At 42.0% G+C, this 27,693-nt stretch overlaps 2 protein-coding genes across 6 annotated transcripts; both read left to right on the top strand.

The window, feature by feature from the left end:
• Positions 1 to 428: 428 nt before the first annotated feature.
• On the top strand, positions 429 to 9,156 carry klhl8 (kelch-like family member 8). 3 transcript variants are annotated; one of them, XM_046376147.1, is made up of 13 exons: positions 460 to 584; positions 1,915 to 2,094; positions 2,924 to 3,143; positions 3,478 to 3,539; positions 3,749 to 3,914; positions 4,005 to 4,325; positions 4,600 to 4,786; positions 4,975 to 5,118; positions 5,269 to 5,380; positions 5,698 to 5,866; positions 5,955 to 6,114; positions 6,807 to 7,008; positions 7,334 to 9,156. In XM_046376147.1, the coding sequence occupies exons 3-13, from the start codon at positions 2,946 to 2,948 to the stop codon at positions 7,455 to 7,457; spliced, it is 1,845 nt and encodes a 614-aa protein (XP_046232103.1). In that variant the 5' UTR covers positions 460 to 584; positions 1,915 to 2,094; positions 2,924 to 2,945; the 3' UTR covers positions 7,458 to 9,156. The 3 variants fall into 3 exon arrangements, with proteins under 3 accessions (XP_046232104.1, XP_046232102.1, XP_046232103.1); XM_046376148.1 differs by lacking the exon at positions 1,915 to 2,094 and having other exon boundaries at positions 429 to 584; positions 4,005 to 4,154; XM_046376146.1 differs by lacking the exon at positions 1,915 to 2,094 and having other exon boundaries at positions 429 to 584.
• Positions 9,157 to 9,983: 827 nt separating this feature from the next.
• Positions 9,984 to 27,651, top strand: LOC124051589 (macrophage mannose receptor 1). Of its 3 annotated transcripts, none has more exons than XM_046375098.1 (50): positions 9,984 to 10,301; positions 11,602 to 11,747; positions 11,849 to 11,961; positions 12,098 to 12,237; positions 13,007 to 13,230; positions 13,331 to 13,437; positions 13,520 to 13,638; positions 13,790 to 13,925; positions 14,123 to 14,205; positions 14,311 to 14,430; positions 14,522 to 14,623; positions 14,710 to 14,868; positions 14,983 to 15,065; positions 15,254 to 15,398; positions 15,484 to 15,528; positions 15,624 to 15,791; positions 16,099 to 16,218; positions 16,333 to 16,443; positions 16,550 to 16,582; positions 16,736 to 16,873; positions 17,032 to 17,178; positions 17,318 to 17,452; positions 17,556 to 17,713; positions 17,816 to 17,960; positions 18,075 to 18,129; positions 18,227 to 18,293; positions 18,398 to 18,531; positions 18,633 to 18,676; positions 18,791 to 18,964; positions 19,064 to 19,218; positions 19,362 to 19,475; positions 19,597 to 19,712; positions 19,833 to 19,987; positions 20,075 to 20,280; positions 20,371 to 20,548; positions 20,657 to 20,881; positions 21,641 to 21,810; positions 21,903 to 21,973; positions 22,342 to 22,442; positions 22,547 to 22,666; positions 23,108 to 23,245; positions 23,336 to 23,490; positions 23,614 to 23,713; positions 23,843 to 24,078; positions 24,308 to 24,491; positions 24,614 to 24,862; positions 24,997 to 25,179; positions 25,265 to 25,336; positions 25,818 to 25,969; positions 26,057 to 27,651. In XM_046375098.1, the coding sequence occupies exons 1-50, from the start codon at positions 10,241 to 10,243 to the stop codon at positions 26,099 to 26,101; spliced, it is 6,537 nt and encodes a 2,178-aa protein (XP_046231054.1). In that variant the 5' UTR covers positions 9,984 to 10,240; the 3' UTR covers positions 26,102 to 27,651. The 3 variants fall into 3 exon arrangements, with proteins under 3 accessions (XP_046231054.1, XP_046231055.1, XP_046231056.1); XM_046375099.1 differs by having other exon boundaries at positions 9,990 to 10,089; XM_046375100.1 differs by lacking the exons at positions 9,984 to 10,301; positions 11,602 to 11,747; positions 11,849 to 11,961; positions 13,331 to 13,437 and having other exon boundaries at positions 11,986 to 12,237.
• Positions 27,652 to 27,693: the final 42 nt, after the last annotated feature.

Raw genomic sequence — 27,693 nt, 5'->3', positions numbered from 1 at the left:
AGAGAGTATAAAATCTGTTCACATTAATGACCTGTTTTCAGTATTTCTGCTTGCTGTTTGCAGAAATGTGCAGGCGGTGCAGTGATATACAGTAAATAAAACACAATTGCAAAGTGAATACGTTGTAGAGTGATTCAATTGTGAGAAGATTTAATTGGCCAATATAGTTACATAACAATTTTAAGTACAGTTAAATATTTCTTTATAACTTTGCACATTACTCTCTAGTTTTAGTGCCGTGTTTTGAACTTGTCAGTGGTATCTGCAGGGACGGTGAATCAGAAGACTTTGTGTGGGTTTTTCTCAACAAATAAACAAAAGTTATGTATAAATTTTAGTCTTCGTTCACCATTCTTAGAGACCTCAGAGAATAAATTACCACCTGTGTGTTACACTTGACACTTAACATAAACTAAACTGGCTCCTTTAACTGGCCTCTGAAAAGCATTTCATTTATTCAGCATTAGCTCAGGTAATGCTTTAAAACTACAATACCCATGAGGCACCTGGAATCACAACAAACGTGGTAATGCCAAACATACCACTCGAAGAAACCGGCATTTTAATTCTTGCTGCGACATGAGGTATCTAAATTAAGTATTTTGTCTCAACCCAACGATTGCCTGCTGTTTTATAGTCATGCATATCGTTCTACGTTTAGCATTTTTCGCTAAAGTCCAGGTCAAATCATTTCCTTTCCTTGCCAGCTAGCATTAGCGGGTAGCTAGCCTGCCTGCTAGTTGCACCGAGCAAGCACGCTAACCGTTAACGATAATCCAGTACATTTTATCTTGTGATACTCGGTATTTTTTTTTGTCGTTATAGTTTTAGACTGGTTTTAGAGAGACATGCTGCTGTGTGGTTCAAGGTTAGATATTACGACGTTAAAAACGTTATGTACCTAACCATCCCCCCATGAGCACCCGAGCTCCTCTTCGCAAACTGTTGACGTGTGGTTGTGTTTGATGTTTCACATTTCATTTCAGCTTTTGTCAACTGCTACGCCAGATATTTTGTATTAACCTTGCTGTTACAAATACGAGTATTTTTTTGGTGTCATATCCGAAACGTATGGACACGTCAAAATTATATTAATTGGCATCTAAAGGTGCTAGCTAACGTTTACATTTAACAGTCCGCTGTAATATTTACAGGGAAGTCATGGCTGGTTTCACATCCGTAATATGTGCAACTCTTATATCTTCTATTTTCTATACAAGGTATATTTAAATATAAATACAATACATGATTTTACAACATGTGAAACAGATGTAAAATACTTCCAGCGGACTGCGAGGCAAATGGTATTTTTGACATTTATCGCTCTTTTTGACAATCTGCCTCACCCTCAGTCTCTCGAAAAGGTGATGATTGAAATACACTAATGTGGTTTGCAGAAAGCAAGCTCATCAGCTGGGTAATTACTTTATTGCTGATCAAAGGACAAACGATGGAAGCACAGCGTTTGGCTGCCTGTATAGCTGCTGTGTGCTTGTGGATGAATGGGTGAAGCAGTTTGACCTGACAACAGTAGCCTACTTTCTCATCGGTGTACTTGATGTGGTATGCTGGCTGCATAGTGGAAGCCCCATTTGTATGGCAGAGAGCTGCTGTTGGTGCATATTTTTTCAGTTTGTACTCAGTGGACTTGAGGCTGCATCTCTGTTGTTAAATTATTAACTGTTTCACTCATCATAAATAAAACAACACGATGATGTTATGTTAAGGCCATGAAAGTGTTCCAGCTGATCCTGAATCTGTCTTTGAAAGAAGTGGATTCTTACAAAGTCCCCTACATGTGTTGAAAAACCGTGTGATGAAGCCTATCCACGATCCCACAAAGTAGTGCAGAAGTGGAAAGTGGCCTTTGATCACTAGTGCGTGTGATGGGACTTGATGTTTCTGCTCTTATAGCTGAGAGGACTGATGATGAGGGGGCGATACACTGAGTCTATTCAGTGTTGGAGACTTAGCTTAAAAGAGAGACAGTGCATCATCTGTAAGGTGTGGGTGGAGCTTTGCCCCTTGGCTGTTTGCTCCTCAGTTTCTCTGGACCCATCAACTGAGTGGATTTTTCAGCAGATTCAGCACTAGGTAGGAATTTTTATGGATTTGATTGCGTTGTATTTTCTTTGTGGTGTGTGCCATATTAGCTGGGAGGTATCTCCGTGTCCTGATTTTTTTGTTTGGCCCTATTCTCCGCTGGATGAGTAAAGGGGAAGTGACAGTAAATGGGAGTGGAATACTGACCAAACTTGCTCAGCTGGCATGCAGTATCCCCCACCACTAATTTCCTTTTTGTTCCCTTCATTGCTGTAGTATGTTATTTGAACTGAGTTGCGTTTTCTGTTTCAGATTTCAGGTTGTTCTTACAATGGCAGTGAAAGTTTGACTTGCTTCCTATCACTATATTTACTATTGTTTACAGCCTCTCCATGTTTAATGGGTCAGTTTGGGCAGCTAGTAATGATTATCTGTTACTATTCTTCCCCTACTTGCATAGGCTACAGAATGTGAAAAAATGGTGAAAGATTACAATCTCCAGTTCCTAAAAATGGAGAGCATTTTTAGATTTCTTGTGTTTGTGTCCAGCAATCCAGAACCAGTGATATCAAAATAAAAATTATATAAACTGAGTAAAGAAGAAAATCTTTTCTCTTCCGATTATTCTAATCATTTCGGCAATAGTAGCAGAAAATATCTGAGTTTGTAGTTTTAATGACTGAATTAAATTTAATTTACATTTGACTCAGTGGGATGAAGATAAATCTAACTTTTTATGATATGATGAGGGAGACTTTGGTGATATTTAAATTTGAAGATAATTCTATGATAATAATTTTCTTCAGATCTCTTGCCCCTTCTTGCCAGTGTCTTTACACAAGATTCATTCTCTAAGAAATTCTCTCTGTTTCTGTTAAAGGTGTTGTTTCCAGTAGCCAGCTATGGCACCAGGGGATGTGGTGCCAGACCATGCCAAGCCTCTGAAGTCCAAGGAGAAGCGACCTGCAAACAGGGCCTCGAAAGCAGACTGTGAGCCTGATGGGTCCTTTGTCTTTGAGGCTCACGAGGCTTGGAAGGACTTCCATAACTCCCTCAGACATTTCTACGAAGTGGGAGAGCTGTGTGACGTCACTCTGAAGGCAGGTCACACCGTCTAGACTCCAGTAAAGAGAGTCCATTCTTCTTATGGCTTGTATTTATACCTCAACTGAGCTTTATTCAAGTGTTCAGCTGCATCAGTTTAAAGCTTGTGACATCCTAAAAAATAATTTATAGATGTGAGCCTAATTAATCCGAATTTTGACTTCACTGTGGTTGTTTGATTTATTTTTAATCCCTAAATTGCTGCCTGAATATCAGTACTCTGTCTGAACAGTCACGCTGTGGAAGTGAATAAGCAGTAAGCTTATTAATACTGCATGTGCCTTGTTGTCTGTTTTTAAGTTTGTATTTTGTGTTTGTCTCTTTTTGTAGGTTGGCAGTAGGTTGATACCATGTCACAAGCTAGTGCTGGCTTGTGTGATCCCTTACTTCAGGTATTTCTCTGTTTTGTTTTGTTTTTTTGAGCTAGGCCCATGGTACCAATTTTCAGTCAGATAAGGCATCTGATGTTTACTGATGGACACTTATTCTCCATGATGTTTTTGTGGAAACTGCTGGTCTATAGAAGTCCCTTAAAGAGCAAATATTTATGTGTTTTTGCACAGCATCTTTTTTGTGTCTGATTTGCTGTTACTTCCCTCAGGGCCATGTTCCTTTCAGAGATGTCTGAGGCTAAGCAGGAACTGATCGAGATCAAGGACTTTGACGGTGATGCCATCCAGGACCTGGTGCAGTTTGCCTACTCCTCCAAGCTCACATTAACTGTGGACAATGTCCAGCCATTGCTTTATGCTGCCTGCATCCTTCAGGTAAAGAAACACAAATTTAGAAAATAAACATGCCACATAAGCACTTTGTTTTCTCTGTAAAACTGCTGAATTCCTGCCTGGATCCGTTAGGTGGAGTTGGTGGCAAGAGCCTGCTGTGAGTACATGAAGGCCCACTTTCACCCCACCAACTGCCTGGCAGTTCGCACCTTTGCTGAGAGCCACAATCGCGTGGATCTGATGGACATGGCCGACCGTTACGCCTGCGAGCACTTCACTGAGGTAGTGGAGTGTGAGGACTTTACATGCGTGTCTCCCCAGCACTTGCGCACTTTGTTGTCCTCCAGCGAGCTCAACATCCACTCAGAGACACAGGTGTACAATGCAGCAGTGAAGTGGCTTAAAGCAAACCCACAGCACCACGAGGCCTGGCTGGACCAGATTATGTCTCAGGTTAGAGAGTGCGGAGCTTCAACCAGAGGGTTTGGTTGAGCTTACGTACACTGATTTTGGATATTTTAAATTTAAATCCTCAAAGATTTGTATTTGTGTTTAGAAGTACTTCTGTACACGTTCTAGTGAGGACAGGCTACGTGACCTATTTTACTGATCACCTGAAGGTTTAGCCACATAACTATGTGTGAAATGATTGTTATATATATATGTTCACAGCTGTATGTAATGACATTTACAGCCACAATATAATGTATGCTGGTCTGTGCTTCAGGTGCGCCTCCCTCTGCTCCCTGTGGAGTTCCTGACTGGAACAGTGGCTAAGGAAGAGATGATCAAAGGTAACCTGAGTTGTCGTGACCTGATGGATGAAGCCAGGAATTACCACCTGCACCTAAGCAACAAGGTGGTGCTGGACTTTGAGTATTCAGTCCGTACAATACCCCGGAAACACACTGCAGGTAGTACTTAAATGGTGTTGTTTGGCTTTGAACATGTAATCACTGCATTTATGGCACTTGATACTTTGACACTCAGCACTTTTTCTTATCCTCGTTAAGAAATACATAGCTTGGTATTTTTTTCATCTTGTTAAAATGTCTTCATTCTCACTTTGCCAATGTTTTGTTCTCTCCTGCCACTTCATCAGGGGTTTTGTTCTGTGTGGGTGGCCGGGGAGGTTCTGGTGATCCATTTCGCAGCATCGAGTGCTACTCCATCACTAAAAACAGTTGGTTCTTTGGACCTGAAATGAACAGCAGGCGGCGTCACGTGGGTGTAATATCTGTAGGAGGTAAGAGAGGTTGCAGATATGAATGAATTACAGATTCGCTTCAAAGTGAATAGAGTTACTTTCAACATTGCAGCTGAAAGCATAATGTCACCACCGGTGACATGATCATAAAGACTCAACATGATATCTGTTTGATGTTGTGTTCTTCAGGTAAGGTTTATGCCGTTGGGGGCCATGATGGTAATGAGCATTTAGGCAACATGGAAATGTTTGACCCTCTCACCAACAAGTGGATGATGAAAGCCTCCATGAACACCAAAAGGTACAGACACTTTACTGAATGTGAATGGGACTTTCTTCTTTTTCTTGCACTCTGGGAAATAATGTTATCACACAAAGGTGGCTAAAAAATGCTTCTATCCCTCTCCACTTTGGCCTTCCTAAGACATTAAGAAGCCAGTGTTCACAACCTGTTGTGACAATGGCTTCCGCAATATGGAGTAATTCATACACTGTCAAATAGTGCCAGTTTGGTCGAAACTGGTAAAAACACAAGGTAGACTGGCAGTGGAGCTCACCAACATTTGAGTCAGTAACAGAAATGCAACTGCTCTAACCAAGGGTGTGTGTGCTTCTCAGGAGGGGTATAGCCCTGGCAGCTCTTGGCGGTCCTATCTATGCTATCGGAGGTCTGGATGACAACTCCTGCTTCAACGACGTGGAGCGCTACGACATTGAAAGTGACTGCTGGAGCGCGGTGGCTCCAATGAACACACCCAGAGGAGGAGTGGGATCTGTGGCACTCGGGGTAAGACCGGACAGGAAAGCAGATCAGCTGTGTCTGATACATGACACCTGCTCTGGACTAAAGCGCTTCAATACTGTCTCCTCGCCAGAGTTTTGTGTATGCAGTGGGAGGCAACGATGGCGTGGCGTCTCTGTCCAGTGTGGAGCGGTTTAACCCACATCTTAACAAGTGGACGGAGGTCTGTGAGATGGGCCAGCGACGGGCAGGAAATGGAGTCAGCAAACTCAATGGCTGCCTCTATGTAGTGGGTGAGAGGAATGAATAGACTAAGATGCATACCCAACACCTCTGATATTTCTGATCACGTGGATAGCCAGCTGGATGGATGTTAGATGAAATCACACACAACACTTCCTAGATGTTGTCTATATTTTCATTTGTGCTTCAGTGACTGAAATGACATGGACTTAAGAAATTGTTTGTCATTAATTGTCATTACTTTACTGATGGTTCTTTCTCTCAAGAATCGCCTTTTCTGTTAAGAAATGCACCCAGGTCACATGACTTCCACATACACACCTTTACACACAAATGTGTGAATCAGGAAAGACAGAAGTTCATGTTTTGTAAAGTTATTGGGTTAATGATTCACAGAGTACAAAGATGAGATTTTTATTGTACCATATGAATAGTCACTTAAGGTTCATTGAAACTTCTGCTGTGGCATTTTGCCTGATCAACAGGCAAAATGCCACAGCATAAGGATGCATGAAATCCTCTAACGCTGTGGCTGCCCCATTAGCAACAGAATACTTTACTCAAAGCAGTAAGAAGTTGTTAGACCTTAGTGAGCTGACTGTCAGCTTACATGTGTCCTTAGTATTTCATGTCAAGTCATCTCAAACATGCCAGTTTTCCTGTTTCCAAAACATCAGAGATAATCCCAGGAGATACGTCTTATTGTGCTTTTTAATAACTGCCTCTCTCGTCTTTCCTGAAGGTGGTTTTGATGACAATTCACCCCTGAGCTCCGTAGAGCGCTTTGATCCGCGAATGCACCGCTGGGAGTACGTGTCTGAGCTGACCACCCCTCGTGGGGGTGTCGGGGTCGCCACTGTTATGGGAAGAGTGTTCGCGGTCGGGGGTCACAATGGGAACATCTACCTGAACACAGTGGAGGCTTTTGAGCCTCGAATGAACAGGTGAGGGTGACATGGATGATGATTGTGTAATGCGATGCTTTTTAAAGGTATCAAGGTGGGATTTGGGGTGATTTCCATAGCCCATTTTTATAGGAGGAACCTTTTGTGGTGAGAACCCATCAGGACAGACTGTAGGTGGTTGGTGGTGCTGGTCCTTCATGGGGGGATAACATAAGAACAATCTTCAGATGTTCATAATTAGCCGCCAAAGTCAGCCTGTTATGTACCTGAATAATTATACTCACCGTAACTCTGCAAAATTACTGCCTGTTTCAATGCCTTCTTCTTCTTCTTAAGTTGTGATTTGTATCTGTTTGCTGTTCAGATGGGAGCTGGTGGGTTCAGTGTCTCACTGCCGTGCCGGAGCCGGAGTTGCTGTCTGTTCGTCTCACGTCAGCCAGATCAGGGATGTCGGCCAGGGCTCCAGCAACGTGGCCAACTGCATGTGACCACCAGCCCACGTATTACCAGGTGACTGACTGCCAGTTCACCATCACATCTGATCCATGCACAAGCACACAACACAAAGCACACGGACAGCGACAGATGACCGCTGTCTGAACATGAGCCAGAAGCAGACGAAGGCTGACGCTCAGTTTGCACGCGGTCATTGAGGAATATTAGGGAGGTTTTTACTGACTTGAAGTGCACATGTGACATATCTGAAGTCTTCTCTGACAAAACGACACGTTTAAGACATGTTTCTTGACTCCTGCTGGTGTTATTTGCAATCAGTGATGTAGTATTTTGTACTGTATTTTCTTCTGTTTGACTGCCTTGACACAGTTTTTTTTTTTTAAAGGGAAAATGGTAGCTGAGCTTTTTATTTAATGCTAGCGTCTTGAGACTGAGAGGTGAGTTTGGGGTCAGTTAACTGTGCATATTATGAACAGGGACTTTACGAGTAAGACAGTATGAAAACATTTCAAAGGTCTCATCTTTAAGGCTGTCGCTGGTATACACTTGAGCTCTGCGATTGTTATCCCGAGAGATGTGGTCACTGAGCTCAGCACCTTGTTTACAGTGCAGCATGTGCGGTTGAAACATTTTCATCAGTCAGTCTGAAATAGGATGTCAACACGTCATGATACATTTCCAAGATTCCTGTGATGCCAGGTTAAGTGAAGGTGTCTGTTGGAGCCGTTAAACCTTTTACAGGTGCTTTTCAGAGTTCTTCTTTCTGCAGTTTCAACTGCAGCAAGCCGAATCGTTTCCCAGCAGTTCTGACCTTTAGGGGTTTTGCTGCAAACGTGTATGAACAATCATTTCAAGGCTGATGGGGACAAATCAGTCACTGTTCAGGAGGTGACAGGTGCGAGGAATTTAACTGCTGCCAAACAAAAAAAATAAATGAAGTGCATCATCCATTCAAGGAAGCCGTAGATACAAATCTGGGTCATCCTCCTGCTGAACCCTTTACCTCAACCTCGTAATCGAGAAAGATGTGATGACTGTACACTTGACCAGGACTGATGTGAGCAATACGACGCACCTGTCCAGTTCTATTTCAGTTTTACTTTATTGTATAGAGAGACAGGGACGGATTTACAAATTCAAGATTTGTGTTTGACGATAGCTGGACTGTCAAAATCCTAATCAGAATGCTTTCAGACGTGTATGAGTTTTGTCTCTGCGGATGCTTACATTATATTTTAATATATGGACATTTTGTATTATAAGATAGGTGTATCTTTGTTATTATTCTTTATTACGCTATCTAACCCATTGCTGTGCACTATTTTCTTAGAATAGACGTGAAGTCTGAGTATATTTTTGTCCTAAATGGAGAATTTCTTGTTATTCATTTTTGAAGATGTTTATTTAACACTCATGCCTGTTTCTGCCCTAAGAAAAATGTAATAACAGTTTTGTTTTTCAGAATAGGCTGAGTTTAAAATGGAAATACTATATACAGTTTATGCTAGAAATACACATATTATTACAGTTCGTGTCCTGCCGATATTCATTCTAGTGCATATTATCAGCAATATATTATCAATATTGTTGCCAACTTTGTTAGCAAACGAGTCTTTTGTAAACTTTACTGTACTTTGTGTTCTTCCTCCTCTTGACTGCTTCCATCTTTTGCTTTTTATTGACATGACGTTGGTATAACTTGGTACAATAAAGTTATATATGTAAAGTTCACCGGTGGGATTTCTCTTTTCTTCTATAATTCTTTGCCTTACTTTTGGGACTGGCCCTAAAAAACATCCGAGCTCAAGTTTATGGTAAGGGCACTTTACTAAGTTGTCTTCCTGCTGAGCAATCTGCACAAATGAGAATTTGATGTCAATTTTTTGTGTGTATTGTTTTGTAACATCCCATTAAACCAAGTTAAAAAGTAACAGTTTGAGGCAGATATTTGGCAGTTTATTGACACTTGACATGTGGATGCTATAAACCGTCTTCTGGACTTTGTGGTTTTGCTGTGTCAAATGTGATGTGTGTGTTCCTACCATCACTGTCATTTAAGGATATTAAAGGTCCCCAGATGTCCTGTTTACAAACTGATATACTCTGAGTTTGTGTGACCTCCCGTGTGTGTTTATATCATCATTATGTCCTGTGTGCTATGAGCTCCAGGGGCCTGTACCACACACTGGTAAAACACACACACACTCACACACACAATTTATACCATTTTTAGCGGTTATTACTTGCTTCAGAATATGAAATAGTAAGGAGACATTGCATTCAATGAAATGTGTCTTCTAATCTTCTGAATAGTAAAGTAGGTTTTATTTAACAGACGCATTCATCCATGAGTACACTCAAAGTACTCGAGAAGTAAATTGTTGAAAAATTCTGTTTAAATACAAGCACTGCAAAATGCTTTTTGTCCTTAGAAAACATGCAAATGTTGTATTCTGCTTACACACTTTAAAAATGATAATGTTTTATCCCTAACATGAAGATTGAGAAATCAAAATATGCTCATCCTGCAGCAAACTATTGCAGGTTGTAATGTAGAAAATAAGTGTGGAGGTCAAGTGTTTGTCATCTGTGTTTTACTGCTTTCAGTCTTTGAACCCTGGAGGGATGCTGAAAAGACGTGAATCACAGAGAAGATGCTCAGAGGTCTGGTAGCTTGGAGTTAGAGCACATCACACACACACACACACACACACACACACACACACACTCTGCCAGGTTCAGGGGGGCTGGAGAAAAACAAAGATAGTAGGATGTGTAGAAACACACTTTAACTGGTGAACATAGAAAAATAAACATGGACAGAAGACAAAGAAAGCTTCTGCAGCTGCTGAGCTTTGCTGCTCTTCTTGCTTGCGGTAAGTCACTTTTTGGTCTAATGTTTCGTAGTTAACCGTTTTGAATTTTGAAGTGAATTATTATGGCAACTGACCCTGTCTTAATGTTGAAATGTATGAGGTGTTCTGGTATAAAAGTAATAAAACGATGGTAGAAAACAGATTCATGTTATTCAATTCCAACAGTGGAAATCATATTATTAATGTTATTCTGTAGTAATCTGAGAAGTATTTAAACTCATGGATGTTGCAGAAGAAGCTTTACTGTTTTTATTTGTTTTTCTTTTTTTGCTTTTTATGTTAAGAGTCTCTCAGAAGAAATAAAAACTCACAAGAGACTTAATGATGGTTTATGTTTTATTAGTAAATTCTAACTAACAGAGGATTTAAGTGTATTTTGTATTCTGAAATATTTGTTATCAGTGGCTAATGGTTTAGTTTTTGATTCGGGGGCCTCACAGGTTGTTGTAGCGTGCTGTTTTAGGTAAAACCCATTACAGATGTGTGAAAAACATGTGATTCTGTATTGTCTGTAAACGTTGTTAAAGTCAAACATTGATTTGAATGAGGTGCTCAGAGTCGACTGTCATGGGACTTTTATGATTGATAAGCATTCAAATGATTCACCATTTTGTGAAGGTCCACATCAACCCTGAAAAGTCATCAGCACTTTTGTTCTCCTGTTTTTCCCAACAGGAAAATGTTGTTACGTCGTGTTTTGCGGCCTGTGTGATGCTACATTGATTTTCCATATCAGTATTTAAAAACAATCCCTAAAGCCAAAACTGTGATTACCAGACAGAAGTTGATCCAGAACCTTAAGTACTAAGACCATACTGTGAAAGTACTCCAATAGTAAATATCTTCTAAGCTTATTTGAGTAACAGTAATAAAAACTAGTAGTTTTTACTCAGTGTAGAAAAATGGCCATTTATAACTTTTATATGGAAAGTTGACTTTTGATGATTTTTGTCTGTAAAACATCTAAGAGAAAGTCAGGGAGCGAGGAAGGAGGCCAGTCAACCTAATTTAACGTAACATGAAGAAAACTTAAAAACACTACCTCATTGTGTACCTTTCTGCCTTACTCACACGAGACAACCAAAATGATTTGAGTACTTCCATCACTGACACCCTTCATATTCAGATTGTGGAGGAGGGCAAGCGAAAAGAAAGTTACATTTTGAGGGATAAATAGTGTGACAGCCAGCCTGCCTGAGAGGCGGGTAGTATTTTTGGTGTATTTCCTCTGCTCTTGTGTGTGTCACAGTTTGATCAAATTCATGCACACTGACGGTCTGTTGTATTGTTGTGTTGTCAGCTCACAGCCAGTGTCAGCAAGGCTGGAGGGAGAATGAGGGTAGATGTTACTTCTTTTCAACTGATAAAAAGTCCTGGATGGAGGCTAACGCATTTTGTTTGAAGCAGAACAGCAACCTGATGAGCATTCAGGACCTTTACGAGAGGGTGAGACGACATGCACCCGCCTCCAGGAGTCGGATATGATGAAAGCTTGTTTATCATTTCACACGCTGGGCTCATTTAACTCTTATGTCTTTTTCTCCAAGTTGTGGGTGAGAACACAAATCAGCACAGATATCTACTGGATCGGCCTGAATGACCAAGTCTCAGAAGGAGTCTGGGAGTGGACTGATGGGAGTCCTTTTATAGAATACTTATCGTATGTAGTGTTGTTATTACTTGAGTATCAGGAAAAAGTCATCAAAGTTGTATATGCTGAAAAGTTTAACTGCACACTCCAGGGTGTGTAAAGTGTTTTTACTGGAGCTTATACAAAATAATCTGTTTTGTTGCAGATACTGGATGCCAGGCCAGCCTGATAACTGGGGTGATGAGCCTGGGGAGGACTGTGGTCAGGTGGTAGGAAGTGACTTTGGACATTGGAATGATGAGAACTGCAATGTTGAGAGGAAATATATCTGCAAGCACATCAACTGTAAGTTGACTAACTGGTGTCCATTTTGACCTCTTTCACTCAACGTGCCAGGATTGATCCTGACAAAAAATGCCAATGGCAAAATCTTTCACAAATGTAAAAAATATCCTGGCAAACTAAAAAAAAAAAAAAAAGAAAATGGATCAGCAGAATGGTTTTGGGTTTTTTTGGTTTTTGTGTTTTTTGCACATACCTCTCAGGCTTCCGTAGTGCAGCTTAGTCAGATGACAAAGGTTGCATTTAACTCTAAGCAGAATAAAACTGGTTTTCATTTATGCACCATCAATTTCTCTTAAGTCAAAAAAGTACTTATAGTTGTTTTTTTAAGGACATTTGACCTGATACCAACAACAATTTGCTCAGATGAGATACTGGATGGTCCACCACACCATACAGTGCAAAATGTGACGACAGCGGAGATATTTAAACATCATTCATTTAAAAGTGACCACTGTCTCCGCAGTCTGACAACCTTGCAACAGCATATTTCTCATTTCCCATTTCACTTGTAGTTCACATACTGTGGTCAGAAACTCAGCAGCTTCAATCTTTCCCAAAATTTCATCTCAGTTTCTGTGTTATCTTTATATCGAGTCATAAAAACGAGTGACGACATGAGTGAGACCAGTCAAAGTTCACATGGTTGCCATCATGTTTGGTCACCTTCAAACAAATCAATAGACAAATTGGTTGTTTTTCAAACAGCCATGTGTTAAGAACCTCTTCCTCAGATCCACTAACAGGCATTATTTTCTTTTCTGCTGTTCAGCGAATCCTGGCCCGACGTGTGACTTAGCTAACGGCTGGAGGCAGCACGGCTCCAACTGCTACAAGCTGAAGGCAGAGACCAGGAAGAGTTGGTCGGAGGCCAGACATGACTGTGTGCAGGATGGAGGAGATTTGGTGTCCATCACTGCAGCAGCAGAAGAGCAGTATATCATATCAACACTGGACTCCTCACATTTGGACATCTGGATTGGGCTTTCCACACTGGTGAGAGGAACATTGTGGGGCATTAAGAAGCTCACTTGGTTTTTTAAAAATAGATATGAATACTTTGTACATCAATGTGAAGATGAGTTTGTTCTTGTAGAAATGCAACAAGATCTCATGTGAAGTCGAAGCAGGAAACAGTCAGTTTACCTGGTCTGATGCTCTCAATGTGAACTACACAAACTGGGCTGCCAATGAACCTACAGTGTAAGATATCATATTGTGTACCTGCCATTTAAGCTGAATTATTTATCTGTGTAATTAATGATTAACATATTTATTCCAACAGTGATGCACAGGCTGGCTCATGTGCTGCATTAATCAAAGATGAAACAAATGAATTTGGGAAGTGGAAAACCCATGTGTGCAGATATGAGCGTCCTTACATGTGTAAACGACCTCTGAACAGTAAGCTGGACTGATTTTTGAAATACACAAACATGACATGTCTTGTCCCGATCGTGACATCTTTATTTTCATCATAAAAGTAGAAACTTGTTGTTGAGATTCTTTACGTTTTTCCTTCTATTTCAATCTCTTCTCCAACGCTCACCTCCAGCCATCTGCTCTCCTGGCTGGATGAGCTTCAATGGCAGTTGTTACTGGTTGGTCAGTAATATCGATCTCCTGACCACTTGGCATGAGGCTCTCACCAAGTGCTCCGATATGGGGGCCCACCTGCTGATTATAAACAGGTAAGAACAAAATGGCTGCAGTTCTGGAAAAAGAAATAGCACACAAGTCTCCCAAATGAAAAGCTGAATTTCACAAGTAGCGAAAGCGTCTTTGTTCAATTCCACACAATCAGGTGATTTTGCTGAATAATTACACAGAATTACACAGTGTTTGTGAGGACAGTAGAAATCTTATCCCGTCTGTCTGTTCTGTTCAGTCAGGAAGAACAGTACTTCATAAATGCGAACCTTCCCAACTTTCACCAAGTGGGCATTCCTGACATCTGGATTGGTTTATCAGGTACTCTGCGAAGTATACACTTTGACTATCGCTGTGACACAATGACATAATTGTCTCTACAATAAAAGTGATTTGTGAAAATACACGTCATTTTTTGGCGACCAGATAGGGATAAAGACGGGGAGTTCAAATGGGTGGATAAAACCGAGATTGGATTTTCCAACTATGGTCCTGGTTGGCCCATAAACACTGCAGACTTGTGGGACTGTGGACAAATCTTCACAGGTACAATCTCCGCTCTAAAATGACAGCCACACTTTTCAGTTGAGGCTGGCATTCCAAAACCAACATCAGCTGAGTTTTTGCTCTCTTCCAGGAAATTATGACGGCAAATGGGAGACCACGAACTGCTTCAAGAACCTGGGTTACATCTGTGAGATGACAGGTGGACAGAGCCCCAAGCCAACTTCAGCTCCTGGTCAGTCAGACTTGGTGGTCCGTCTTCACATACCCGCTAGCTTTTATTAATAGCTGTGTCCTAACTGTGTCATTGCTTTGCTTCAGATTCCCACTGTGATGCTGGATATTTGCTTTATGGAGACTTCTGCTATCAGTTTGAGACTGAGGAGATGAAGAACTGGCACGACGCTGAGGCTCATTGTAACAAAGCGCAGGCTCACCTGGCCAGCGTACACTCACAGGAAGAACTGAGTTTCATCATGGGTGAACAGCTTTAGCTCATTCACTTACCATGAAAAAATTCACAAAATTATATTAATGTTGCTATTGTAAATATATTGCTTGAAATTTAAATTTGTTGTTGTCTTTTATCTGCAGGTCACATGCCGATTTCAGCCTGGCTGGGACTGAATGATATCGGCGTTGAAAACCAGTTCGTTTACACTGATGGAACTCCTGCAGTAAGTGATAAAGCTATGAACATACTGTGCGATGCAAAGGACTGTAAAATGGCCATTCATGGGATTCTTGGGGAGATCTTGTTCTTCCCTCAGTGTTTCATCATGTGGAAGTGCTGCAGTTTGACTGTGAAGCTGCTCAGCTGGAAGCAAACATTTCAGTCTGGGTTGTTTTTGTTTTTGGATCTCAGGACTTCCTCCCATGGGGGCTCAACCAGCCAGACAACTGGCAGGACAACGAGGACTGTGTGCACCTCAGAGGCCCCGACCACCATGACCCTGGGAAATTCAATGATGATTTATGCACCTCCACAAGGGACTTTATATGCAAAAAAGGTTTGATGCATTTTCTTTTTGTTTGTATTTTCATGTTGTATTCATACTGTATTTTGTAATTATTTTTTGTCTTGTCTTTCCACAGCCAAGGGACAAGGACCTCCTCCCCAGCCTCCAACATCTGGACCAGGTTAACTTGATCATCACGCTTCAAGCATGATCTGATAACACGTGCGTGTGTGTGTTTCTTCGTACATGAACTGCTTTGGGTCGTGTTTGTTGCAGGATGGAACGAGAAATGTGGCTCTTGGACGCCTGACCCTTTCAACGACTACTGCTACCTGTTTAACTACCTGTCGATGAGGACGTGGGCGGAGGCTCGAGCTGACTGTGTTAACCAGGGGGGAGACCTCGTCAGCATCACCGAACCCTTTGAACAGGCCTTCATACAAGGTGTGTCCCTGATAATTTGTCATAAATCAGTGCAATATTTAATATGTTCTTGTTTAAACAGCAATAAACCTGTTAATATTAATAAGGATCATCATATTTAATAAACTTTAAATACTTTTCGTTTTGTGGTTGACTGTAGCATCTTAACTCTTTGCTGCAGTGATGTACAGGTGACACTCTGAGACTAAGTTACTCTAAGGTTAAGATTAAGATGGAGTCTCTCATTTGTGTGTTTGCTCCCACATGCTGTCTGCTTTGGTTTATTACTACCTCTAAAAAAGTTGTGTACTTTATTGTTTGCTCACAGGTATAATCCATCAGAGTCCGACAGGGATCTCTCTCTGGATGGGCGGCCATGACTCCATCACTGAAGGCGGCTGGGAGTGGACAGATGGTTCTCCTTTCAGATACATCCGCTGGTACACAGGTTAGTTTAAAGCCAAATATATTTGGCATGAATTCTGTGAGAATGATTCAGAAACAAAACATACGAGTATTGTTGTATAGAGACAATAGAAGTCAGCCTCATCTCTCCTCACAGGCAACCCAGACAACTACGACGGTGAAGACTGCCTGTCTATATATATTAACAATGGCTACTGGAACGACGACAAGTGTGAGCACAAAAGAGGATACATCTGCAAGCGAAGAGGTGAGATTTGTTGCTTTAATTGTTGTAGTTTACATTTGCAAACACAAGACAATACTTGGAGTGTTTATACATGATGGTAACACTGTGCTAATGTTTCCTCTTTCAGGAAAAACACCCGAGCCTCCTCCGCCTCATGACGGTAACAATACCTCACTACTTGACATGGCTTCCTGCATAGTGACTTATGATCGGTTATATCAGCACTGTAGCTATACTGTACATCTACAACTGACTGGGCACGACGATTGACTTGTCACGTAAATATTTGATTTGCAAACCTTTCCTGCTGCAGGTTTCATGACAGCACTGGTGTGCCAGGACTCCTCTTCTGTCCTTCACTGCCCAGAGGAAAGTGTAATTAACATCCAGTCAGCTTTCTACGGACGAAAGAGTGATGACATCTGTCCCCACCTGGATGGATCAGGAGGAGGTGATGATTAAGACGGAGAAATTGCGGTTTTTGCCCACATTTGGGAATTAAAATGTTTCTTCCTCATGATCTTCATGTGAAATTATATTTCAGGATTTTTCAAGTTAATAATTAAATATTGATCTGTGGTTAACCAAAAGATAATCTCTGTTCTGTAGGGAGCTGCACAGTGGAAGGTGTCCTTCCTTTCTACAGAAAGAAATGTGACAACCGCCCCTTCTGCTTTTTATACGCCCATATGGAGGAAGACCCCTGTCCCACTGTTTCCAAATATCTCGAGATTGTCTACAGTTGTGAACAAAAAGGTGGGCTCTTTCTCTTGTTCTTTGGTACATTTTATTGCACCCTTACCATTCTCCCTTTCTCTTGGAGTATCATGGAAAAGCTCTGAATTGGTGCGGTCACAGCTGAAGGCTTTTTGTTTTGTGGTTTGGCGTCTCACAGTGTGTCTGCACGGCCTGGGTGTCGAGGACGGGAACATCACAGACACCCAGCTCTCCGCTTACTCCTCCACTGGCCTCTTCACACCCGACAAAGCCCGTTTGAATGGAGATTCCTGCTGGATGCCTTCGGGAAGCCGTACGTACCAACCAGGGCAGTCAAAACAGTATGTTAATCTGTTGTTAAAGGTGAATTCGTATCCTCACATTAATGTCACAATATCCAATGTCCCCTTCTCCAGCAACCTCAAACTGGATCCAGGTGGACCTGGGCCAGATCAGAAAAGTAACAGGAATAGTAATCCAGGGTTGTCCTCAAAATGACAACTGGCTCACCAAAGTCAAGATCCAGCACAGTATGGATGGAGTAACCTTTACTGACTACACTTCTGATGGACAGGTGAGTAAACAGAGACAAACACCTGCCAAAGTCCTTCCTGGTTCAGAAACAAACTGTGAAGATGAAGAACAGATTGTCATTGGGGATTTCCTCGATTTCTAGTTTTTTCCAGGCTCAACAGACAGAAACACTCCAGATACTCAGCTTCTGGGTACACCTGTGACGACTCAGTATGTGCGCATCATCCCAGTCGAGTTCAACGGTCAGGCGGGCCTTCGTTTCGACATCTTAGGATGCACACCAGACTGTGAGACAACCTGTTTACCAGTGTTACAGATCTACTTCCAATTTCCCCAAATTCTACCTTGACCTTCACCCTTTCACAAATGATGGTGAATAACAACAAAATGTTGTTTGACAGATGCAATCGCGTGCGCCACTAAGCCTGGCCTCAACTTTGGCAGTGATAAAATGACGTGAGTGTAAACTGAAATGTTTTCACACACTCGCACCACATTTTGGATGTACCATTGTATTCTGTTTCTGTACAGTAATAATGCTATTGTCTTTCAGTGTCCATTGTCCAGCAGGCTGTGCCAAGGAAGATTACATAGTGTACGGCACCACGGAATACCGCGGGGTGCGTGAATGTGTTGTCTTGTCTGTATCACAAATTCTGTACAGTGTTGAAGGAAAGATTTTTTTTATATATAAGTAATATCTCTGCTCTGCCTCCTCTAACAGGACTCAAACATCTGTGCTGCAGCTATCCATGCTGGAGTGGTACTGACTGAAATCGGAGGAGAATGTACTTTGTTGAAAGCCGAAGGACAGGACTTCTATGCCGGCTCCACCAGGAATGGCATCACCTCACGACAGTAAGTAGCCCCGTTTTAGATGTTTTAGACTAAATAATTTTTCTTTGCATGGCACAACAGTCCCAGAAGGCTAATTCAACATCAAACCTATTTTTCTACAGATATGATGGAAGCTATCCTGTGTCTTACACTTTTGCAGATGGGGGTGAGTTGAGATGCATTTATAACCCCTTAAATGATCCTCTTTCCTCTGCGTAGGATACCTTTGCTTTTGTCCTGGTGCAAGTGTATTTTTCATTCATGATCCTGTCTCCCGCAGAGCTGAGGTGTCCGGGACTTGACTGGTATGAGTTTGGAGACTTCTGCTACAAACCATTTGGAGACAAAAAGACATGGCGTGATGCCCAAAACACCTGCAGGAATCTAAATGCAGAACTTGTTTCCATCCTCTCGATGACAGAGCAGAGCTGGATCGAAAGCTACCTGTACATGGGTATGGATGTTGAAAAAAGGGATGTGGAAGGTGGTTTAATGTTGTAACTGAAAACTGAAAGAATTCATGATGAATATGTTTTTTTGTTGTCCTTTACAGCCACCAGGGATGTATGGACTGGTCTGAATGACCTGTTTGTGCCTGGTATGTTCACCTGGTCTGATGAACACATTGTGACCTTCACTTACTGGGCTCCAGGGGAACCTAACAACCACGAAGGGTTCAGTGAAGACTGTGTTGCGATGTTACACCAGGTGAGATGGATGGAAAAACTGTCTTACACACCATTAAAATACATTTTGTACTATAGAGGCGGAGGCAAAAATCAACCAATGTGCATCCTTTTCTTGCTTTTTTATGACTTGTGGTCATTTTTGTGTTGTCATCTCTTCTCCAGACTGGCCGATGGAACGACGTGTCCTGTACAGAACTCAACACGTACATATGCAAAATGCCCAAAGCACATTACCCAGTGCCTTCTGTGAAACCCACTGTGTACGGATGCCCTCAGGTAGGACAAACTCTAACCATTGTTTCATTTTGTGCTTTAGTCATGACGCCTACATTGCATGTTGTGTACCACCGATATAATCGCTGCCTTAGCCTCACCTGTCTGTGTATGTGGGTTTCAGGGCTGGGATGCATACGGCTACTCCTGCTACTGGATGGAGGAGACCGCCAGGAGCTGGTCGGAAGCTAAGGAATTCTGTAAGGAGCAGGACAGCTTCTTGGTGCACATTGGAGACATGTGAGTAATACAAAAGTAAAGAAACCTTTGCACGGCAGATTCTGGACCCTGATTGTTCAGATGCAACAGTCTGCTCGGCTAGAGTTTTTGATTCTCTTGTCCATCTTTGTTTCCCTGCAGTTATGAGCAGTCACATTTTACCGTTGAGCTGTCGGGGAAGACTGGTTTTTGGTGGATTGGCCTGCGTGCTCGAGGAGAGGCAGGCGGAGGGGTGGACTACATCTGGGACAACGGCTCACCTCTCACCTTCACTCACTGGGATAAAGACCAGCCAGGTACAGACTTTGTGTTAACCCGAGTATCAGCTGGATGGGATATTACGGGAAACACACGGGAAACACCAATGTTGTTTTTGTCTCTAGATAGCGGGGATGGCACTTGTGTGGCGATGACGGCGGGTCAGATTGGCGGTTTCTGGGATGACAAACAGTGCTCAGAGAAATATAACTTCTTCTGTGAGAAATCCAGGCCTGACATCACCCCACCCACCAAACCCCCGACTCCTCCTCCTTCACAGGGCTGTGCAGAGGGCTGGACAGCTCTGCCTCACTTCAGAAACTGTTACAAGGTATATAAGGCGTTGAATTAAACTCTCTGTAAGGGCCGTTGGGTCAGTCCTTGATTTTCCAGTGCTGATTTGTGGGTTCAATCATTGCAGCTCTTCCATAATGTGGACTGGTCCCAGAAGAAGAGCTGGGAAAGAGCATATGAGGACTGTGTCGGCAGAGGAGCTAACCTGGTCAGCATCCACAATCAGGAGGAGGAGGAGTTCTTGTCTCTGTACAGCAAAGGCAGCAGCAAGTGGATCGGCCTCAAGCACAACCCTACAGAAGGAGGTGAGTAGAATGTGTGCTTCAAAGCGTGGACTCTGGTGGTAGCTACTTGGGATGCAAGTAAAGAAAACCTCTGTTTATTTTCATTATCTCATTATGCCCATTGCATAGGTTATTCATGGAGCGATGGCACACCTCTCTCCCACACCAACTGGGGTAAGGGGGAGCCCAACAACCACGAGGGCCGCGAGGAGTGTGTAGAGATGGTGAGCGGCGCCAACGGGACCCACTCCTGGTGGAACGATCTCAACTGTGATGCTCACCAGGACTGGATATGCATGATTTCTAAAGGAAAGGACCCTATCCTGCCCCCTGAGCCCCCATCTCCTGCCCCAGGTACCCACAATGCACCTGTGCTACCTGTGTGAACAAGTCATGTTTCTGTTTTGCCAGAGGAATTTTCCATGTTATTTTAATGGTGAGGTAGCAGAGGTTTCTGCTGAAAAGTCTGAAACTTGAATTTTGATACAGCATGTTTGGCATTATTTTCTTTTGAAAAACATATTTGATTTCAGTGGGTCTGCCAGGTCTGTACAGTAAATATTGTATGAAATAAATATGGAATAAAGTAAAATAAAGTTAAAAAAAAGTAACTAAGCAGAGGTGGAAAAGGTAGAATTTCCTACTGAAATGATGGAGTTCTTACCTTCAAGTAAGATTTTTCTTACTTGAGATGAACATTATTGAATAAAAAAAAAAGTTCAAAGTTCTCTAGATTGAAATAGGATTGAAGCATATGGACAAATATGTTTAAATTCTCCCCATTTCCCCACTACTGTTACACCTGTGAGTGTCAATATATGTTGAGTGATGTCAAATTTATACACAAAATCCATAGCATATATATACTACTTTACGGTAACAATCGCACAATGCAATGCTTCCTATTTTACAAATGTAAAAAATGACAATGATTCGTAAGTAAGATGAATCTAAATTTACTGCTACCTGTAGAGTAAATTAGACATCCTCACATATTCATTTGCAAAGTTAACAGATGCTATGGCTTCTTGCAAATCATCCTACCTGGAATCACTGTGTGATGAGACAGTCAAAGCATCTCCACGGTTCTTTTCTCCTGTCTCAACCCCTCAGCTCCAGAGTGCGGTACCAACCCTGGCTGGAGGAAGAACAACGACATCTGCTACTACTACAACGACACCGACATCGTGGACTTCCACACGGCCATGATGCGCTGCTACCACGAGAAAGCCAGGCTCGTCTCCATCCTCAGCAAAAACGAACAGGCGTACGTTAACAGCATGGTATGTCCCCTTGTTTTCTTCACCTTTTTAAAGTAGAATATGTTGTGATGTGTCACAGTGAAATATGTTGTTGTGTTGTCCTCCTCTGCCAGGTGGGGACAGGCCAGGTCGCCGCAGCTTGGATTGGAATGAGGGTGTTTGGCATTGCAAATGAGCAATACAAGTACGTATATTTCCAAGTCATTGGAGTTAAGGTGAATTGGCCCCAAAGTTAGATGTCACCTTATTTCTATAGTATTGTTTTTTCTAATTTGACGTGTGTTCCCCTTAATCTGAGCAGCAAACTAACAAACAGATCCTGTTTGAGACAAACACTGGAGCTGATCAACATACAGTGAATAGTGCAACAAATTCTAGGACATTATGACAGCACTCACAGTGAATGTAGTGGAGCATGGAGTCATTTTGTGATTCAAAGCTATAGGAACTTTGTTTAAATAAGGCGCTTCTGGATTTGATATGAGAGGATTTTGTCTTTATGATACGCACTCAAAAGGTCAATACGAAGGTATCTCTGTTTCACCTGCACAGGTGGGTGGACAACTCACCTGTGGCCTACACTCACTGGGCTACAGGTGAACCCAACAATGCCAACGGGGAGGAACAGTGCGTTCAGATGAACAGACATCAAGGTATTGGAATTCCATTCGTATGACAATTAAGGCCATTCAGATCTGTTTGTATTAACTGAACTGACTCCATGGTGGTGATACTCACAATGAACTGGCTTGTTGAGGTGTATGGAACGATGCCAACTGTGGCTGGGCTGGAGCAGGTTACGTCTGTAAGAAGTTACCCGGAGATGTCCACACCCCTCCTCCACCCACACAGCCCTGGGAGGGATACTGCCCTGCAGGTAACAAACTTTTTAAACATGAACATAAAACATCTTCAGTTTTATGTTCTTTATTTATTAAAACATGCAAGTCATATTCATGATTTTAACATATTTTAGACAAAAGGTCTGGCCATATATGTCATTTCATTATTGTGAACAAATACCATGAAAAGACCAAAACTGTGCACACAGACTTGCTCTCAAACGTTATGCTGACTGTTCCTTCATTAGGATGAAGACATCCAGGACTTTGAGTCAGTCCCATACACACTATCCTGCTGCTGGAATTGCTCATTAGATCACCAAATGTGTATAAAACCACAGTTTGAGTTGTGTGTGCTAAGAAAACTTGAGAAAACTGCTCAGCGTTGTTTAGAAATCAAGCTGTACATTTATGACCGGTTTTTAGGAAGAGCTGAGAGTTACAGACTATAACCTGTTTACTTTCCTTCCCTCCAGGTTGGCTGCGTTTCAAGGATAAGTGCTTCATGTTCAAAGGGAAGAAAAACGACATCAAAGCCAACTGGTCTTACGCTCGGAGTTGGTGCAAAGACCAAGGAGGAGAGCTGGCTGTTATTGATAACCAGTATGAGAACGGTGAGCTGAATCTGTGAGTAAGAGGTCAGTGTCTCTGGGTCAGTGAGATATCTGTCTCTATTTTGTTCTCTCTCGTCTCGTCTCTTCCAGACTTTGTGTCTAGCTACCTGCGGGACATGGAGCTCCCCACGTGGATAGGTCTGTCGGATCTCTTGGTGGAGAATCAGTACGGTTGGAGTGATGGGGTCAGCCCCGTGCTGTACACCAACTGGAACAACAAGGAGCCCAACAATGCAGGAGGAGTGGTGAGGAGCACACTACAGAGTTATAGATAATTGGAGCTAAGCAGGCAGCACCGAAACCTGGACACTGTGCTTGAGAAGCATTTATAGTTCAATTGCTTTAAGGTGTCTTGTCGTTCTCATCAGGAACACTGTGTCGCGATCGCTCACCACCACCTGGTGAGCGGCAAATGGAACGATGACGCCTGTCATAAGGAACACAGCTTCGTGTGCTACAGGAAGAAATGTCAGTAAAAACTCACTTTACTCTTTCTGTTCAAATAACATGAATTTTATAAACAGAAACGTTTCAAACAAAGCACCTAAATCGTTGTTCAGGCCTCACTTAAAACAACATTTTCTGCTTCCACATCAGCAAGCAGCATCGATCCTCCACAACCAACCCAGAGCCCCTGCCCAGATGGCTACATCTCCTGGTACCTGAACTGCTACAAGCTGGTGGAGGAGCCGGCGACCTGGGACGCAGCTCAGACGGCCTGCCTGCAGCAGGGCGGCAACCTGGCCAGCATCGACATGAGCTACGACCAGGCCTTCATCGCTGGAGTGGTCCTGCACGGCAAATTTGACGCCTGGATTGGACTCAGACGCAAGGTGCTGTCAACAAAATGTACTCGTTATGCAATAAAAATGGCTCCTGTGACTGATGTATTATTAGATATAATACATCAGTCACAGGAGCCATGTATTATTAGATTGAAACTGATTCATCAATGTCTAAGTATGATTCTAATAGTATAGCTGACTGAGGTCTGAGCTATTTTAACTACTTTATATACCCTTTAACCAGTTGAACCCAAGCTGATGTTTTCTTGTAACGTAGGAGGACGGCTCCTACATGTGGACAGACGGATGGCCCGTCTTCTTTACTCAGTGGGGACCGGGAGAGCCCAGCAATATCAAAGATGAGGGCTGCGTGAGTATGCACGGTTCACCAATGTTCCACGGGACCTGGAACGACACCAGGTGTGACCTGGCCAAACCCTACATCTGCAAGATCTCCTCAGGTAGGTAACAATGGCTAAAACTGATCTGAATTCAGAATTATGTGATGAGGCATTATGTTACACACACAAAAAAATTTAATCTTGTCTTAAACTTCAGGTGTTGTTGATTATGTAACTCACAGAGAAACCACCACCGACTCCTGCCCCCGGTGATGGGAAGTGTCTGCCGTTCTGGGAACCCTACGGCCGCCACTGTTACTACGTGTACAACGGTCAGCAAGGTTTCTCCTGGCCCGACTCCCGTCACTACTGCCAGTCGATCAAAGCAGATCTGGTGTCCCTCCACAGCCGAGCGGAGGTGGAGTTCATCAGGAGCATGAACTACACCAAAAATCACAACATCTGGATCGGCCTCACCAGGGACAACAACTGTGAGTGTGGAAATGGACTGTAGAAATGATACCAATGTTTATTCACAGATCTGTTTGATCCGAAACATTAAATAGATGGATATATAAATCTTCCTTCTGTTTGATGCTGGATCCTTGTATATTTCATTTTTTAGTTGGCTGGGCCTGGACAGATAAAACCTCTGTGGGCTTTCTCAATTGGGCTCAAGGAGAACCCAATGCAGCCTTCCATCCCGGGGACGTGGCTGAAGAGAACTGCGTCGAGATGTACCACGACGGACGCTGGAACGACAACGACTGCCTGCAGAAGAGAGGCTTCGCATGCCGCCATCGCCAGTGTAAGGATTTTTGATATTTCTGCCATTTTTTTCATTTTGATCTTCAGCAGCAGATTAACAGATTGTATGTGTGAATCTCTCTCAGACCATACAACAGATGATGGTGGTAATCCAGTTTTTCCCACTGATTCACCCACTGATGGTCCAAATGTCAGTGGTAAGTGTGACAGAGTGACACATATTGTACATTATTTAAAGTTTGAGCATTACATCCGGGACTGAGGAACTACATAGCTTGGCTGAATGCGCCTTGCAGGGTCCATGTCGGTCAGTGTATTGCCATGGAATTTTGTTCAGACATTCGTGAAGATGAATCCCATTGACTTTGGTGATGATTAAATACCTGCGAAACTGATGACATTCCCATAGTTTACTGATAATTAGCAATTAAGTCCAAGCACCAACCGTAAAGTCAGTTTTATCTATTTACCAGAATCCCGTTAACTTTATATTACGACTTTTTTAGTTTCTACTTTTCTTTTCCAGCGTATGTCAAACAAATGTACATGTGCAACCTGTGACATGTTTTAATATAGGGTAGCTTTAGAGAAACAGGCATACCTGTATATCATCAGTTCATATCAAAAATATGTTCAACAGCAACACTGACACATCTGTGCTTGTGTATCTGTTTGTAGGAGGGAATGGTGGGTTGGTAGCTGGCGCTGTCATTGCGGCCTTAGTGATCTTCGTCCTGATCGTTGGACTGCTGTACTACATCTTCAGGGTCCGGGGGTATAAAATGAGCAGCTTGAGCCTGCCAACAAGAACAACCAGTCGCGTTGATGTGGTAAGTTATTGATGAGCCTGTTATGAACACATGGTGAAGGTTTTTATGGGAGTGTAAATACTAAGTGGTGTCATTCTTCTGTTGCAGCCTGCTTTCACCAACCCCAACTTCATAGGAGAATCAGACACATAAATACTCATTCAAGTTTTGTACAGTACATCAACTTTGATACTTTTTAAAAAAAACAAAACAAAAAAAACAAATCAGTAATATTGTCGTCTTCAGAGTAGAAGATTTAACTCTATTGTAAATATTGTAATACACTAATAGAAATAACAAGTATTAAAAGATGAAACCCCATCTCTTTGTGTTGCACTTGCATGTCTGAAGTGCAGCAGTTATTTTGTAATGTTTACAGCAATCAGTGACAGACTAATTGATGAATGTTGTTCATGTGTTATTTACTAAAATTTACCACCAAACATCAAACTGTGTGATTGTTGTCTTTGAGAGACTAAACAACAACAAGCTCATTTTCATCTCGTTTATTCATCTCTGTACACTGCAACACAAATTCTTTACATAATTCCACGAAAGGAAAAAAAAAAGCATCCTTCAAAAGTTTTCCAGTAAATAACTATTTGGACATTAAATGTAAACTTGCTGCAGAGAAATTCATAGATGAAGCACCAACAGTCAAGGATGATGGAAAAAAAAAAGCCACAGGTTGGAAATGACAAGACACCACAACACCAAAAAACAAAAATTGAATGAAAAATTGAAGTTGAACAATTTCCAAATTTCGAATGCCAAAATGAGCTTGCGTGCAGTGCAGACATTCGTGGTAAGAAACTATGTAAAAAATAATCCCAAATGTCATGGCACTGATGTCATCGGCTCCTTACTTAAAAAAATATCATTTATGTGACAAAATAAAGTTAGGAACACTTTGTGATCCTCGTTTAGCCCTTTTAACGTGCACATAAACACCGACCAAACTTACAAGCGAAACATTTCAAAACCCAATGGTACTTTTATTTTTAAATGCACTAATCTAAAGCAATGTTTCTTTTTCCACATCACTGTTTTCATACTGATTATTTTTGTGTCCCCTTTTGAATCAATAAGAAGCTGTGATTTTAACACCTCACTGAAAAAATTATTAGAGCCAACAAAACTCATTCTTCATTGCTTAGGTTTAATCAAAGTTACAATAAACAAGAGTAAAGTCTGGCACAGTCCTGCCGGCTTCGGGAACCATGGTCTAACACGCTGAAATTAACTACAAATGCTCAAAAAAGTGCATTATTTAGTTACCTTTAGTTTGGCCATTTATTCTACTCCCACAGATCTAGTGAACATTTTCCAGCTCAACATTTCCTACTCAACTGAAGCGTGAGAAACACAGGAAAGTAGCTTACCGGTGCAAAAACAAATAAAGGGAACACTACTGTAGTTTCATATCTGCAGAAAGACTGTGGTAGATCCACTGTACATAAAAAGTAACTCAAACTAACAGCCTGTAGAACCCCTACATCCACCACTTTACTTTAGTTCTCCTTTTTTTTGTTCTTGCAAGTAGTCAAGTCGATAAACCTCTTTAAGTAAGATGTTCACTTTGACATGAGAAGGACGCACAAGTGCAATTTTTGTTTAACAGGGTGAAAAGAATAAAATCCAGTCTGCTTTGAAACTAGTCACTGCTTGTCATCAGCGGCCAGCGAAACAACAAAAAACAAAAAGAGCACAGCCACATCTCTTCTGCCACAACCCTGAGCTGCAAC

The sequence above is a fragment of the Scatophagus argus genome, chromosome 20 (genome assembly GCF_020382885.2).
Source record: "Scatophagus argus isolate fScaArg1 chromosome 20, fScaArg1.pri, whole genome shotgun sequence".
In the NCBI taxonomy this organism is placed as follows: Eukaryota; Metazoa; Chordata; class Actinopteri; family Scatophagidae; genus Scatophagus; species Scatophagus argus.
Note: the sequence above shows the minus strand (reverse complement) of the source record. Positions and strands in the feature narration are given on the sequence as shown.

Bases quoted from the DNA above. Each gene is read 5' to 3' on its own strand.
- klhl8 (XM_046376146.1), top strand. From the start codon at position 2,946: ATGGCACCAGGGGATGTGGTGCCAGACCATGCCAAGCCTCTGAAGTCC. The intron at 3,144-3,477 runs GCAGGTCACACC...CTCTTTTTGTAG, and splicing joins TGTGTGACGTCACTCTGAAG to GTTGGCAGTAGGTTGATACC. The intron at 5,119-5,268 runs GTAAGAGAGGTT...TGTGTTCTTCAG, and splicing joins GGGTGTAATATCTGTAGGAG to GTAAGGTTTATGCCGTTGGG.
- LOC124051589 (XM_046375098.1), top strand. From the start codon at position 10,241: ATGGACAGAAGACAAAGAAAGCTTCTGCAGCTGCTGAGCTTTGCTGCT. The intron at 19,713-19,832 runs GTGAGTAATACA...GTTTCCCTGCAG, and splicing joins TTGGTGCACATTGGAGACAT to TTATGAGCAGTCACATTTTA. The intron at 21,974-22,341 runs GTACGTATATTT...TCACCTGCACAG, and splicing joins ATTGCAAATGAGCAATACAA to GTGGGTGGACAACTCACCTG.